Source organism: Canis lupus, chromosome 28 (genome assembly GCF_011100685.1).
Source record: "Canis lupus familiaris isolate Mischka breed German Shepherd chromosome 28, alternate assembly UU_Cfam_GSD_1.0, whole genome shotgun sequence".
NCBI classification, from domain to species: domain Eukaryota; kingdom Metazoa; phylum Chordata; class Mammalia; order Carnivora; family Canidae; genus Canis; species Canis lupus.
In genome coordinates, this window is record NC_049249.1 from 30,215,518 (window position 1) to 30,232,824 (window position 17,307).

At 38.1% G+C, this 17,307-nt stretch overlaps 1 protein-coding gene across 2 annotated transcripts in view; it reads left to right on the top strand.

The window, feature by feature from the left end:
• The window catches only part of INPP5F (inositol polyphosphate-5-phosphatase F), an 87,248-nt gene that overhangs the window by 57,604 nt on the left and 12,337 nt on the right, over window positions 1-17,307 (top strand). Inside the window, exons 10-15 of one of the 2 annotated variants that reach the window (XM_038578965.1) lie at window positions 2,520-2,644; window positions 3,416-3,493; window positions 4,402-4,522; window positions 5,976-6,104; window positions 12,071-12,188; window positions 15,004-15,202. In XM_038578965.1, coding sequence (XP_038434893.1) covers window positions 2,520-2,644; window positions 3,416-3,493; window positions 4,402-4,522; window positions 5,976-6,104; window positions 12,071-12,188; window positions 15,004-15,202 — 770 coding nt within the window. Of the gene's footprint in view, window positions 1-2,519; window positions 2,645-3,415; window positions 3,494-4,401; window positions 4,523-5,975; window positions 6,105-12,070; window positions 12,189-15,003; window positions 15,203-16,991; window positions 17,183-17,307 lie in introns of those variants that run through there. The other variant, XM_038578966.1, reaches the window with a different exon arrangement.

Genomic DNA, 17,307 nt, shown 5'->3' on the forward strand with positions numbered 1-17,307 from the left:
AATGCTCCCTTATCTACCCGCATCCTCTGGGTCACTGTTCTCAGACAGGTGGACCTGCATGTCAGTCTGCCTCAGTCAGGATGGCACCACTGTTCCTATTGCCAGTGATTGGTTTAGGCACTGGCCTGTGTGTATTCATTGGCAGTTTGACCAGTGAGGTACGACATGAGGGAAGTCTGCCGGGAAGCTTCGGGGATTGATTTCCTGCTCTAATAAAAAAGAGATACGGGAACCAGCAGTCCCTCCGTGGTAGTTGTGTCTGGATTTGACGTACTGCCGCGGCTGTGTCGAAACTGTGAGTGAACTTAGCCTGAGAACTGGCCAGTATGCCAAGGACGGCAGAAAAGATGGAAAGATTTGGTACTGGTACCACTGAATTAAGCAATTCTGGAAACATGCAACCTCCAGACTTCTTGTTCTAAGATCTGAGTCAGTGATTTGTCAGTTGCAGCAAAAACCATCTTGACACATGCATATTTACACACATAAAATCAAGCCAAAAGGGGGCTGTACCATATATACTATTCTGTAACTTTTCACTTAATATTTCATGGCTGCTTTTTCTCTATTTCTCTATTGGTGGACCCTTAGTCTGTAGTTTTGCTTATGTAAAAATTTTCCAGAAAACAATGTTCATATATTATGGGACACTCATGTGCTTTATAGAATATATTTCTAGAAGTAGGATGGCTAGATCAAACAGTATGCATTTAAACGTGATACCTACCACTCTGATGTTCCCAAAGAGATCACAAGAGTTTATTCTGTCAGCAACTGGAGCCAGTGCTCATTTCCCCATATATTCACCAATGCTGACTCTATTCAGGATTCAATTTTTGCTTTTACATAGATGAAAACTAGTTTTCTGTTATAAATTTGTATTTCCTTGGGGTTTAAAAAAAGTTTTTGTTTAAATACCAGTTGGTTGGGATGCCTGGGCAGCTCAGTGGTGAGCGTCTGCCTTTGGCTCCAGTCAGGATCCCGGAGTCCTGGGATGAAGTGCCGTATTGGGCTCCCTCTGGGGAGCCTGCTTCTCCCTCTGCCCATGTCTCTGCCTCTCAGTGTGTCTCGCGAATAAATAAATAATATCTTAAAAAAATAAATTCCAGTTAACATACAATATATTGTTAGTTTCAGGTGTATAAGATAGTGATTCAACACTTCTATACAACACTTCCATACAATACTTGGTATTCATCGAAACAAGTACACACCTTAATTCCCATCACCTATTTCTCCTGTCCCCCCCATGTCCCCTCCAGTAACCATCAGTTTGTTGTTCTCTATAGTCAGAATCTGTTTCTTGGTTTGTCTCTCTGATTATTAACAAAATTGTAACTTCATGTTTATTGACTCTATATATTTTCTCCTGTGAATTTCCTCTGTATCGTTTATTCTTTTTTTCTTACTGAATTTATAGCATTCTTACATATTAATTGGTTTTATGTTATAGTTCTTTATTTCTTTTTGTTCTGTTGTTTTACCTTTGCTTACTTGTATTGTCATCAGGTATAGAGGTTCCAGATTTTTATGTTGTCACATTTGTCCATCTTTTTCTTTATGCCTCTGGTTTTTATCTATGCTTAGAAAGTCCTGTCCTGTCCTACAGTTATGGAAAGATCGCCCCAAATATTCTTCTAGCTTTTTTATAACTTAAAAATATTTAGGTCATTAATGCATCTATAACTTACATGTTAACTAGGGAGCTAGTCTAAGTTTTCCCCCCACAATATGGGCAGACGATTATTCCAGTACTATTTATAGAATATTTTGTATTTCTCCCAGAATGGTATTGTTATCCTGTTTTAGATTCCTCGGTGTACATAGGTCTGTCTCTAAGCTGTCCTCTTTTATAGGTCCTTCATCTGTTTCTACATAAGTACTACCATCTTAATTGCTATAGACTTAGAGTATGTTTTACTCTTCAATAGGTCCTCTTTTATTATTAGTTTTCAGAACTTTTTCCACATTAGTTTTCAGAACTTTATCCTTCCAGATGAACTTTAGAAGTAACTTGTCAGCTCCATAGAAAGATCCTGATCAAATTTTAATTGGGATTGTTGAATATTTAGATTCATCTGGGGAGACTTGGCATCTTTACAATATCTGGCTATCTGGAACCATAATGTATCTTTCCATTTACTCAGATTTTCTTTTATGTATTTCAGCAAAGTTTTATAGTGTCCATAGGTAGGTCTTGTATATGTCTTTAAAAATTATTCTAAATAATTTAAACACATGCTATGACAAAGGACCTGGTTTTTATCATGTACTCTAATGGGTTATTGCAAATACATAATGCATAAAAAAGCTATTAATGCTGTTGACGTGATTCTCATACACCTAAATGTAACAAGTGAAAATCTAATTTTATGGGAAAAAATTGATGCTTGAGTGGATAAATTTCTAATTATGACTATAAAATATTTCTAAAACGTAATTCCAAATAAATTGATTAAAGACCATATTGAGTTTTTAACACCTGATTAAACTGAACTTGTTTTTCCTTACTCTCACAGGTTATTATTAACTTGGTGGACCAGACAGGCAGGGAGAAAATTATTGGCGATGCTTACCTGAAGCAAGTGTTACTCTTCAACAGCTCACACCTCACTTATGTCTCATTTGACTTCCATGAGCACTGGTAAGAGGGCTTCCTGGTGGGAGTTTTAATCAGTTCCATTGTTTGTGGTATGTGCTGCCACAGTGACTTTAGCTTCTCCTCTTCCTTTGGGCAGAAAAACTTCTTGTTGTTACTTAGTTTTAATTTTCATATGAGCTTTATTTTGGCTAAAAATTTAGTTGTTCCTGAAATATTTAGACTTTCTTTCACAAAAGAACGTGTAGATGGAGAGTTCCATTTTTCCTTCTATCACTCAAAGAACGTCTGGAGGATTTCTTTTCTGCTTGGGTCCAAGCCTGGCAAAAGTAATTGAGTCTCCTTATTTAAAAATCATTGTTGTCTCATCTTTATACTATATTAATAGTACTTCTTTCCCTATGGACAGACTTTACTAGAGTTTGCTCTGGAAAAACAACTGGTGAATCATTTTGATGGTAACTTTAACCTATGTGTATTCTGAAAGCCAGGTTCTTTTGTCATAATACTTGCTCTAATGTAGGTTCGCTTACCCAGGCGTATTGAAGATTTGGTGGGGAAAGAAGCTTCTGATTCCTGCAATAGGTTTCAGTGTATTCTTAAATATATTTTCCTTCACAATGCAGATTAATTGTAAGCATGTATATAGTTGCCTATGTAATTTATAGTAGTACTTAAAGCAATAAATGTTTAAATTTTTAACTTAAAAAATTTTCCAAGCTACTTTAAATATTGTATCTTAAGCTAAAAAAGAAAGAAAGGAAAAAAAAAGGCCCAGTTCCTAAAGATTTTTTTTTCTTTTGGCATGTATTTTAGCCGCGGAATGAAGTTTGAGAATGTTCAAACACTAACAGACGCCATTTATGACATTATTCTTGACATGAAGTGGTGTTGGTAGGTATTTCATAAGTCAATTTGACAAACTCTTGGTCTGTGAAATCATATGTATTTGGCACTACTAAGCATTAAAATAATAGCAAGCTGGAAAAGCATTTTTATTTTTCTTGTTTTGCTCCCCAGTTCTTGTTCTTTACAAGAGAGTGTGTGTCATTAGGCAGTGTTAGCTTTAAACAGGGAAAAGGTGTCAGGTGGTCAGGCAAGATGGAATGGCATGCACTATGGCTGTTCTTTAATTCCCTCTAATGCTCCATAGTCTGTATTTCCTCTTTGTCTTCTTTCTTAGCATTCCTAACATGGCATTGGGGTACTTGGTCTCAGTTTGCAGGCATTTCAGAATTATCAGAGAAGGAAGATGATTCTCAGACTGCAGGAGGGATATGTAGGAATAAGAAATTGGCTTAAAGCATAGGAGAGAACATTCTATTAGACTTTAAGGCAACAGGTGGCCAGAGAAATTAGATGCACAAGGCATGCTGCAGGACTCCTCACCAAGTGGTAAAGTGACTTTGTTCAAGCTAGATGCATTTAGGTGTGTTTCTCCTCGGAGTCAAAAGGGAGGGACAGGATGGTGATTTAAAGCGCCTTCTGGCTTTAACATAGACGAGCATAATTTGGGGGTTGTGTCAGCTCTACCTAGTAGTTGTGAGACTTGGGACAAGTCATTCTGCACCTCAGTTTTATTTTTCTTCAAAACAGATATAATAATGTCTGTCTTATGAAGTTACTGTGTAAATGAGTAACAGTATCTACAAAGTACTCAGTGATGCCTGTCACATAACATTCCAAACAAATGAATAGCCAGTGCTGCTGTTGTTATTGCTATACTCTAAAGAATTGTGGTTTTTGAAAACCTTATTAAGGTATTTTATATTGTATAATAATCCCATACTATTTTTAAAAAGGGTTGATCAAGCTGGGGTAATATGTAAACAAGAAGGAATTTTTCGAGTCAATTGCATGGACTGCCTGGATCGCACCAATGTGGTTCAAGCCGCCATCGCCCGAGTGGTCATGGAACAGCAGGTAATTGGGGGTCTATTAGATTGTAACTATTCATTTCTAATTTTTTTCCACATGTGAACAAAAAACTAAAATCTTTCTTCTGTAGAACATTTACAGCATATAGGCATTCTCGTGACATTGAAACCTGGAAAGTACAACCTTCACTAGAAATAAGTTGAATTAAGTGGCATTTTCTTAAGAACTCGTTTCAAAAATGTGAGGCCCAACATTTCAGTGTTGATTGGGTGGCGCTGTGTGGTCACACACCTTTTTTCTCTCAGTTCCAAATCCTGCCTTATGTATTGGGGCCTGAAGGTCTCCAGCACTTTCTGCTCAGCCAGCTGCCTTTGTGTTAGGCTCTGCTAGTACCAGCTGCCAAAGGAAGACAGTGAAGCAGGAGGAGGAGGAAGGGGGCAAGCTTTGTCACCTGTGTCATAGCCCTCGTAGTGCCTTCTCTGTCACTGTTGCCTCCTTTGGCACCTAAGAAACCAGCCTTTACTCTCTACCCCCCAGTTGGTGGCAGCTGCTTCCTGTAGCCCTAACATCTGTTACTCAGTGTCCCCTTTTAGATCTTTCACCCCCTATCACCTGAGTAATGAATTTTTTTTTTTAAGATTTTTAAAAGTTTATTTTTTCATGAGAGACACACACACAGAGAGAGAGAGAGAGAGAGAGAGAGAGAGGCAGAGACATAGGCAGAGGGAGAACTAGGCTCCCTGCAGGGAGCCCACTGTGGGACCCAATCCCCAGACCTGGGATCATGCCCTGAGCCAAAGGTAGACACTCAATTGCTGAGCCACCCAGGCATCCCCAAGAGTAATGAATTTTCAAGGTGGAAATTCTTAGCACAGTTTTTGGGCGTTTTGGATAGAATGTAGTGACTGTTTTTTGAGACCATGAGTCTGTTCCTTCTAACATTGCACTCAAGCAGCCAGATTTTGAGTGTAAACTGTGGCTCCACAACATATTAGGTGTTGACCCCATGCAAAAAGCTCAACATCTCTAAACTTCTATCTCTTCATCCTTAAAATGGACATAATAAGAGTATTGATTGCAGCGGGTTATGAGGAGTAAATGAGATAATTTGTATTAAAAAAGCTCTTTGAACCCCAGCCTCAGCACAGAGTTCACACTTACTGGGCACTTGTTGCTCTGCTACTGCTAATATTATTGTCGTCTCAGTAGGCTTTTTTGATAGTTTCACTTCATAGCCAAATTTAAAACAAAGACCAAATATGTAATAATTAAAAAGTACATCAGAACAGTATAAATATTTCATTCTACTTAATTATGTGTAGCAGTTGATAAAACTATCTCTCAGTTGTGCTTTATTTTGGAAAAGTCTGAAAACACCATTTCTTTTATTTAAGAGTCTGAAAAGGTATGTGAACATGCTTCCTCTTTCCATGGTGTGTATCTTATGTTATGGTTTCCTGATTTATATGTAGCTAATCCACCAATGTGTTAATTTTAGCTGAAAAAACTAGGTGTGATGCCCCCAGAACAGCCACTGCCTGTGAAGTGCAATCGGATCTATCAGATAATGTGGGCCAACAACGGTGACTCCATCAGCAGGCAGTACGCGGGGACCGCTGCTCTGAAGGTGAACGTCGATAGTAGCTGCTGTGGGTCATTCTATGGGACACAGGATGGGGTGTTAAGCCAACTTTATTTTTGAGAGAAAGATATTTGGGCTACAGATGGTAATCTGTGTATTTGACTCCTTTCTGGAATGTTTGGCTCAGGCAGGGGTCACATATTCAGATTCTGCTGGGGCCAGGTAAGGTGGCCACCCATTAGATGAAAGGAGGCCATGGGTACAGACCTAAGGAAGAGCATCTGTCTCTGAAGGGCGCTGTTCTACTGCTTCTGTATGGGGACAGAGGCCCAGTGTTGCCAGATCTTCCAGTATTTCAAGGGAGTTTGGAAATTTGGAATTTCATGTGAAATAGTCGGTTTTTAAGATGTTACATAGATAAAACATGTCTATTGGTAGAATTTGGTTCCTAAGTATGATACTTTGCCTCCCCTGAATTTGAATCCCAACCCTGCCCCTTACTAGCTTTGTGTCTGTCTCTTCATTTGTAAAACAGGATAATACTAGACACACTTGAAGATTGTCATGGGATTATATGAGTTAATGCATGTGAGGAATTAGACCATTCCCTGGCACACAGTAAATGCTGAAGAAATGTTTTATTATCTTTTCCTGGTTGTTATGAATAAGTCTTTTGAAGATCCTACAGAGCTAACCTTCACAGAATTTAATTAATTTATTTTTTATTTAAAAAAATTTATTAGTGTGCACAAGAGAGAGTGAGAGAGCACCAGCTGAAGGCTGAAGGGAGGGGCAGAGGGAGAGGGAGAGGGAGAAGCAGGCACCCCATACAGCAGGGAGCCTGATACGGGGCTCAGTCTCAGGATCCTGGGATCATGACCTGAGCCAAAGACAGATGCTTGACTGACTGAGCCACCCAGGTGCACCACAGAACTTAATTTAAATGTGAACTATACTTATTGGTCACCAAGTACTCCTGTGGGCAATACGAAATAAGAAATGGTTGAATTAGTTTAAATTAGTTCTGTTAATTTTCCTTCAAGGTAATAGTTCATCTCAAGATATTTCTTACAAAAATCAAGTCTCAACAGGCATAAGATAGTCCATCTTTGGTTGAGTGATAAATATCAAAAAGTTTTTTATTAATTAAGGAAATTAGACTTTAGGAGTCATTGTACAAGTTACTGGTTAAAGACAAATGAACACCTACATATATAAAGCAAATACTAACAGAATTAAAGGGAGAAATAAATAGCAGTATGATAACAGTAGGGGACTTTAATACCTCCCCCCTTTTTTAAGATTTTATTTATTTATTCATGAGAGACACAGAGAGAGGCAGAGACACAGGCAGAGGGAGAAACAGGCCCCATGCAGGGAGCCCAATGTGGGACTCGATCCTAGGTCTCCAGGATCACATCCTAGGCTGAAGGCAGCACTTAAACTGCTGAGCCACCCGGTCTGCCCAATACCCCCTTTTCCACAATGGATCATCCAGGCAAAAAATCAATAAGGAAATAGCAAATTTGAATAGGACTGTAGACCAAATGGACCCAGCAGACATATATAGAACATTTCATCCAGCAAGAGCAGAATACACATTCTTTAGAAGCCCACGTGGGACATTTTCCAGGGCAGATCATAGGTTAGACCACAGAACAAGTATCAACAAGTTCAAAAAGATAGAAATTATATCAGGTATCTTTTCTGACCACAGTGGTTTGAAACTAGAAATCAGTGACAGGAAAATTGGAAAATTCATAAATATGTGGTAATTAAACAGCACTCTCCTAGACAATCAATGGGTCAAAGAAGAAATCAAAAAGGGAAATAGAAAAATACCTTGAAACAAATGAAAATGGAAGCACAACATACCAAAACTTACCAGATATAGCAAAAGCAGTTCTAAAGGGAAAGTTTAGGGGATGCCTGGATGGCTCCTGTTTGGCACCATGCCCAGGGCATGATCCTGGAGTCCCCGGATCAAGTCCCACATTGGGCTCCCTGCATGGAGCCTGCTTCTCCTTCTGCCTATGTCTCTGCCTCTCTCTTTCTCTGTCTCTTGTGAATAAATAAATAAAATCTTAAAAAGGGGGGGGGGTTATAGCTATAAATGCCTAAATTAAGAAAAAAGAAAGATCTCAAACATCCTAACTTTACACCTCAAGGAACTAGAAAAAGAAGAAAGTTAGCCCAAAATTACCAGAAGGAAGGAAATAATAAAGATTAGACCAAAAATATTTGAAAGAGAGACTAGGGAAAAAAAACAATAGAAAAGATCAATATAATTAAGAGTTGGTTTTCTAAAGAGATCAACAAAATTGACAGGCCTCAGCTAGACTAATCAAGAAGAAAAAGGACTCAAAATTATAAATGAAAGTGTCATTACAAATGATATCACAGGGATCCCTGGGTGGCGCAGCGGTTTGGCGCCTGCCTTTGGCCCAGGGCGCGATCCTGGAGACCCGGGATCGAATCCCACGTCGGGCTCCCGGTGCATGGAGCCTGCTTCTCCCTCTGCCTATGTCTCTGCCTCTCTCTCTCTCTCTCTCTGTGACTATCATAAATAAATAAAAAAAGATTAAAAAAAAAGATTAAAAAAAAATGATATCACAGAAATGCCTAGAATCACAGGTGACTACTCTTTACAATTATATGCCAACAAATTGGACAACTTAGAAGAAAAGGGTAAGTTTCTAGAAACTTACAACCTACCAAGACTGAACTTTGAAGAATTAGAAATCTGAGCCAGTGAGTGAGGAGTAAAGAGATTGAATCAGTAAGCAAAACCTACCAAGAAAGAAAAGCCCAGGGCTTACATGGTTTCACTGGTGAATTCTATCAAATATTTAAAGAAGAAATAATTCCCTCTCAAATTCCCTCTCAAATTCTTCCAAAAAGTGGAAGGGAAAGGAACATTCTGAAATTCATTTTATGAGGCCATGATACCAAAGACAATTCATTACAAGAAAAGACAATTATAGGCCAAGATCTCTGACCAACATAGATGCAAAAATCCTCAACAAAATGCTAACAAAACAAACTCAACAGCATGTTGAAAGGATCACACATCATGATCAAGTGGAATTTATCTCTGGGATACAAGGATGGTTCAACATGCTTAAATCAATAAATGTGACATGCCACATTAATAGAGTGGAAGGTAAAAGTCATATAGTCATTTTAGTAGATGCAGAAAAAGCATATGACAAAGTTCAACATCCTGAGAAAAACTCTCAACAAATGTGGTATAGAAGAAAATGTACTTCAACATAGTGAAGACCATATATGACAAATCCACAGATAACATCATATTCAGTGGTAAAAGCTAAACGCTTTCCCTTTAAGATCAGGAACAAGACAAGGGTGCCCACTTACCACTCCTATTCATGATAGTAATTTAATTCTAACCAGCATAAGCAGGCAAGAGAAAGAAAGAAAAAGCATCCAAATTAGAAAGGAAGAAGTAAGATTATCTGCAGATGACATAATCTTATCCTTAAAAAAAATCCTAAAGACTCCACCAGAAAATTGTTAGAACAAGTTAATTCAGTAAAGTTGCAGGATACAAAACCAGCATACGAAAATCAGTTGCATTTCTATATACTAACAACAAACTATCTGAAAAAGAAATAAAACAATTCTATTGACACTTGTATCAAAAACTATAAAAATATTTGGAATAAATTTAACTAAAAAGGCAAGAGATGTGTACAATGAAGATTATAAGACAGTGATGAAAGGAAGACACAAATGGAAAGATATCCTGTGTTCATAGATCAGAAAAATTAATATTGTTAAAATTTTCATAATACCCAAAGCCGTCTATAGATTAAATGCAATCCCTATGAAAATTCCAATAGCATTTTTCCCAGAAATAGAAAAAGAGATCCTAAAATTCATGAGCCCACAGACCCCTTAATAGCCAAAGCAATCCTGAGAAAGAAAGAACAAAGCTGAAGGCATCACTTGCCCTGACTTCAAACTTTGTTACAAAGCTATAGTAATCAAAACAATATGAGACTGGCATAAATCCAGACTCATAGACCAACAGAATAGAACTGAGAGCTCAGAAAGAAACCCACACATATACAGTGAACTAATATTTGACAAGGGAACTAAAAATACTCAATAGGGGAAGATAGGCTCTTCAAGTAAATGGTGCTGGGAAAACCAGATACAATGTGAAAGAATTAAGTTTGGCCCTCATGTCACAAAAATTAACTTGAAATGTATTAAAGATTTAAATGTAAGACCTGAGGCTTTACAGTTTGATCCTACAAGAAAACATGGGGTAAAGCTCTGAGGCATTGATCTCAGCAGTAATTTTTTTTTTTTGGATGTGACACCAAAAGCATAAATGAGAAGAGTAAAAATAAACAAATGGGACTACATTAACTACAAAGCTTTAGCACAACAAAAGAAACAATTAACAGAATAAAAAAACAACCTTTGGAATGGGAGACACTATTTGCAAAACCTGATAAGGGGCTAGTATCCAAAATATAATAGTTACTCCATAGCTCAATAACAAAAAACGAAAACAATCTGACTAGGAAAATGGGCAAAGGACCTGAACATTTTTCCAAATAAGACATACAAATGACCTATAGACACATGAAAAGATGCTCAACATCAATAATTATCAGAGAAATGCCCATCAAAACCACAGTAAATAACCACCTCATACTAATTAGAATTGCTGTTACCAAAGACAAGATAACAAGTATTGGCAAGAATGTGGAGAAATGTACATTGTTTGCAGGAATGTAAATTGGCACAGCCATCATGGAAAACAGCATGGAAAGTCCTTAAATTAAAAATAGAACAGGGAGCACCTGGATGGCTCAATGGGTTAAGCATCAGACTGTTGGTTTCAGCACAGGTCATGATCTCATAGGTGGTGGGATTGAGCCCAACATCAGGCTCTGTGCTCAGGGCAGAGTCTGCTTGAGATTCTCTCCCTCTGCCCCTCCCCCAACTCATATGATCTCTTTTTTTTTTTTTCTCTCTAAAATAAACTTAAGAACGTTATTTAAAAAATAGAATGGCCATATGATCCAACAATCTTATTTATGGGTATATATTGAAATTAAATCAGTATCCCAAAGAAATAGCTGCACTCCCATGTTTGTTGCAGCATTATTTTCAATAGCCAAGACCTAAAAACAACCAACCTGTGTCCAATGGTGGATAAATGTTGAGTGAGTGAGTAACTGGAGTGAGTGTGTGTGTGTGTGTGTGTGTGTGAGAGAGTGATGGAATATTCAGCCGTAAAAAAGAAGCAAATGCTGCCTTTGAAAACATGTGGGTGAACCTTGAGGGCATTGTGTTAAGTGAACTAAGCCAGAGAAAGACAAATACTGCATGATCTAAAAACGTCACATCAACTCTTAAAAATAAGAGTTGACTGGTGCTTGCCAGGGGATGGGGGAAATGGAGAGATGTTGGTCAAAGGGTACAAACTTCGAGTTAAGTCACTGTCATCTAGGGACTTGCTCTGACACCTCCGTTGTGAAAAGCAAGAGTAACAAAACAATGTAAATCTTCGTTGGATCATTCTACAGCAATTTAATGGGCAGTAAAGTACGGAAATTGCTATTCTTTCTCCATATTCACACACATCCACATGCACTGGCTAAATCCCATTGTAATAAACTCTAGGGAACTGTCCACACTTTCCCACATTGGAAATTTGTGATTTTTGAGGCTTGAAAATCTTCTTGTATGTTATATAATAAGTTTTGACCTGTAGATCCTAGAAATTCGACAGATTGCCAAGAATGGATTTACTTTATAGCAGCATCTAACTATGAAGACTTGATGACACAAATAGTATTTTAATTATTTGATGTGCTTGGGTCACAGCCAGATACTAGTAGATATTTTAACTACATTATTTAGAAATTATAAAAGCCTATAGAATTTTGGTCTTGTATTGAAAGCCCACATTGACTTTGGGAGCATTCTTGTGTTTGAATCAATTGTCAAAATGACTTTTTCCTTAACAGGGTGACTTTACAAGGACAGGAGAAAGGAAGTTAGCAGGAGTTATGAAAGATGGGGTTAACTCGGCAAATAGATATTACCTGAATCGATTTAAGGATGCTTATAGGCAAGCTGTTATAGGTAAGGAACATAAATGCCTTCCTTTTTTTTTTTTAATTTGTTATTCCTCTGTGACTAGTGTTTTACAGAAATCAACTTCATTAACATAGTTCATGTTTTATAATATACTTGTGTTTCTATATTCAGCATCTTACCCAAGAAATCAAATTCAAATTTTTACAAGACTAGAATTTGATGAATTTTTTAGGCTGAAGCAACAAAAGAAATTACTCATTTCCATACGTATTTGTCAGTTTGTTGTTCATGTAACAGAAGGCAGGGGTGAGGTTCCTGGAATATGGGAATAAGGTCTCCTAAAACCTCATCAGCTTAAAACTCCACGTTCTATTTGATTTTCCATTACTTGAGGCTGGGAGATGTAATGAGAGGTCTTTTTTTCCCCCCATATGACATTTATCATATGTTCTTGCTGTGAATAACACACCATCCTTTGCTATAAGAGTGAATGAATGGGACGCCTGGGTAGCTCAGTGGTTTAGAGCCTGCCTTTGGCCCAGGATGTGATACTGGAGTCCTGGGATCGAGGCTCCCTGCGTAGAGCCTACTTCTCTCTCAACCTGTGTCTCTGCCTCTCTCTCTGCGTCTCTCATAAAGAAATAAATAAAATCTTTTTTTTTTTTAAAGTGAATGAATATAATATTAGGGTATCAGATTTAGGGATTATCCTAACCAATTCTTATCATTATTTGGAAGAGGAAATGAGGGTAGATTGCCCAGTGGATTTCATATGTTGACAATATGACATGAAAGTATTACCTCATAGGATTAAAGTGAATGCAGAGCATTCTAGATTAGAACCAAAGTTGCTTGTCCTGCGGTCTCTGAGAATATTTTTTAAATCCTATTTTTAAATCTATTATTTGTCATACATGAATTGGTAGGGCCTATTTATTGTATCAGAAGTATTCTTCGCAGGATTCTTCTGAGCCTTCTATCACTCCAGCCTAGCCCCAACCCCCGAACTCGGGGGTTGCTGGCGGCCCATGGGCATTATTCCCCTAAATCCATTAGAAGTCCCACTGCTTAACACCTCTGTTCTCCTGGCCTCCAGAGTCTCCCATTACCTGAGCTCACCATAGCCTCATAGAAGGAAATCGCAAACATATACTCCAAGCCCTGTTCATTGCAATTTCCCTAGGATTATATTTTACACTACTTCAAGCCTCCGAATATTATGAAACATCTTTCACAATTTCTGACGGAGTCTACAGCTCCACTTTCTTTATAGCTACCGGGTTCCACGGACTACATGTAATTATTGGCTCTACATTCCTCATTGTCTGCTTTCTCTGACAATTATATTATCACTTCACATCAAACCATCACTTTGGATTTGAGGCTGCCACGTGATATTGGCACTTTGTCGACCTAGTCTGACTATTCTTGTATGTCTCTATTTACTGATGAGGATCTTACTTCTTTAGTATAATTAGTACAATTGACTTCCAATCAGTTTCAGATTGATTCTGAAAAGAAGTAATAAACATAATATTAACTCTAATAATCAATGTATCCTTAGCATCCCTACTTGTAATAATTGCCTTCTGACTCCCTAAACTAAATATCTACGCAGACAAGGCAAGTCCTTATGAGTGTGCTTTGACCCTATGGGGTCCGCACGCTTACCCTTTCCATAAAGTTTTTCCTAGTCGCCATCACATTCTTACTTTTCGATCTAGAAATTGTACTACTCCTTCCACTCCCCTGAGCATCACAAACTAACAAACTAACAACAATACTCATTATAGCACTCCTACTAATCTCTTTATTAGCCGCAAGCCTAGCTTATGAATGAACCAAAAAAGGATTGGAATGAACCGAATATGATAATTAGTTTAAACTAAAACGATTTCAACTCATTAAATTATGATTTAGCTCATAATTATCATATGTCCATAGTATACATTAACGTCTTCCTGGCATTTATCCTCTCTCTAATGGGCATGCTTATCTACCAATCCCACCTAATATCATCCCTACCTAAACAGGCCAGTTAGGAAATTTGAGAAGCCTGGTGTAAAGAGGTTTGGTTTTTTCCATAGGTAGTTTGTATGTCGACTTCAAAACTGGGTTTTAGCAGTTTAATCAAGGAAAAGTAAGATACCTTTCCTCCACGGCTTGATCTAGCAGCTCAGTTATGTCATTGAGAACCCAGACTCTGTGTCCCTCTTTCAGTCCACCCATCCATAGCATCAGCTTCACCCGAATCTTGAAGCTGGATTTCTTCAAAGATGAGAGAGAGAGAGAGAGAGAGAGAGAGAGAGAAAAGAAACCAGTAGCAGCCTAGGTTTACCGCTTCCCCTTCTAAGGCCAGCAGTCGGCACCTGTGTCCCAGAAGTCTCCAGTCTGTCTTGACCGTCTGTGGGGAATGGATTATATAGCTTTGTGAACCTTAAGCTACATGCTACAGCAGGAAGAAGTGAGCTTGTCTCTTCAGATCCTATGCTCCTTTTAAAATTGGCTCGTCTTTTTATTACCGAGTTGTAGGCATTCTTGATATATTCTGGATACAAGTCGCTGTCAGATGATTTGTAAATACTCTCACCCATTCTGTGGGTTGTCTTTTCACGTTCATGATCTTGCCCTTTGAGACACAACAGTTCTTAATTGTGATGATATCCACTGTGTCTGTTTTTGTTGTTTTTGTTGCACGTGATTTTAGAGTCATATCTCAAATATCCTATCAGCCTGATCCGAGATCACCAAGGTTCATGCCTATGTTTTCTTATGAGTTTTATTGTTTTAGGGCTTTTGTTTTTTTAAAAATGTATTAGCAAATTAAGATGATGATAGATATTAACACTTTCTACTCTAGATTTGATGCAAGGCATTCCAGTGACAGAAGATCTTTATTCCATATTTACCAAGGAGAAAGAGCATGAAGCTTTGCATAAGGAGAATCAGAGAAGCCACCAGGAACTAATTAGCCAGCTGTTACAGAGTTATATGAAGTTACTGCTGCCTGATGATGAAAAATTCCATGGGGGCTGGGCTCTCATTGACTGTGACCCCAGGTAAGTTGGAGTGATATCCTGGTAACTAATGTGCTTAAATTTCTGACGTCATCATCATAATTAGTACTATCATTCACAAGCTATGGGCATGGATGCATGATGCATGGCAGTTTTCAAATATAGGACTGGTCACTAAGGCAAACTGACTGAGACACTCACCTTGGGTGCAAAATTAAGGGGGCATTAAAAAAAAACTCAGTGATGAAGAGAAAGATTTTATAGCAATATTTGATTTTTTAAAAACCCAAATTGTAGAACACAGGACACAGCTGGGCCTCTCCTTTTACCCCCAAATCTAGGTTTATTGTTTTGATGCACATAACAGTGCAGCAAGAAGTGCAGTGATGCTAATTACCTTGATTGGTTGTAAAGTATCCTGGCCTTTCACCAAATAAATAGGCCAATTAATGCTCAACATTTTTAAAACAAAAACCAAAAACCAGTTTCAAGCCATTTTTCAAAATGAATGGCAGGATCTAAATTTATTTACCAGATTGAATGTTTGCTTTTAGGCTGAAATCTAACATTATAATCTTTGGTATTATGAATCAGTAACATTGCAGAAAATTCTAGACCAAGCTCTGAGGATAAAATGGCTCTATTTAGATTTTATCTTCTACTATATTTCATCTGTTTTTAATAAAAGGGGCATAAAACAAGCTTGAAAGAACAATTGAACACAAGATAATACTTATATATTAAAATAAAAAATAATATTGACTGTAGGTTCATTGGGAAATCTTCCATGACTTTAATTTCATGGATTATTTCACTTCGATAATCAATACTGTATGGATGCAATTTTCAGACTCTTAAAATAAGAGCTGAGGTTTTCCTCACAAATTAGCAGAAAAATTCTATGCTCCTTTGAGCCATTTGGTAAAAATTTTTCGTTCATGTACCTTAATTTTTTATAGCAGCAGTACAGCTTAATGCAGCACCCCCCAAAAGGTCATACTTTTAATTCCCATTCAGAAACAACTGCATGTAGCACTCCTGTGTTTTGCTTGAGTTTTAATTTGAGATTTTTTTTTTTAAGATTTATTTATTTATCATAGAGAGAGAGAGAGGCAGAGACACAGGAGGAGGGAGAAGCAGGCTCCATGCCGGGAGCCTGACGTGGGACTCAATCCCGGGACTCCAGGATCACGCCCTGGGCCAAAGGCAGGCGCTAAACCGCTGAGCCACCCAGGGATCCCCTAACTTGAGATTTTTAAAGGTGTCGAGATTGCCAATATCATCTTCCTTAGATCAAGTACCTTTATTTCTTCTTTGGAGATGATTGACATAAGGAAAGACCAAAAGGTTTATTTCAAAAGCTGACTACCATTTCGTAAGGTCATATTGCACCTGATTTGATTTCCAGTCCTGTAATTCTCACATCAAGTTGTGTGCTGGATGAGGAGTTTAAAACTATGTAAAGTGTATTTACTGTGCTATTTAAAGCTTGCTACAGAACTGAGATAAGCCCTCCTGTTAGAATCAGTAGAAGTCTCTTGCATTTAAGAAAAACATGTATCAAAACACCCAGACTTCTTTCTGGCATCTGGGCTCACTGGGACAACTGCTGTATTGTACCAGTGCTGCTCTGTACCGACGTAGTGCTCAAACCAGACCAGTCTCCTCTCCTACTATCAGGTCTTTAAGAAAACTTGTTGGGTGGTTAGATTCCCAAATCCATACTTCCCATATGCCAGATTCCTACTCCAGTTTTCTCTTTTCTTCATTCACATGATGAACTACTTCTGTTTTGTTCTGATTTTTTTTTGACTCCCACCCCTCTCCAGTGCCCAGCAATCGAACTCATTTTTCTTTAATCGTGCACTATACAATTTGGCTTTCTGATAACCGGGAGCCAGTGATTGTGTTCTGCTCATCCTCTTTGGTAAAGCTCCTGATGAAGAATATGGAGACACATGCTAGACAGCAAGTGTCACTGCATCCTTCCTTTTGCTCGTTGGCCTCATTTGGGTTATACAGGTGAGGAGAACTTTCCAAAAAAAGCAGAGCCCTCTCTTCCTTCACCACAATATAAGCTTTTACATTCCAGTACATTATCACATTTTTAGCAAGTGGGGATACCCCCACCAATCACCAGTGGCTGT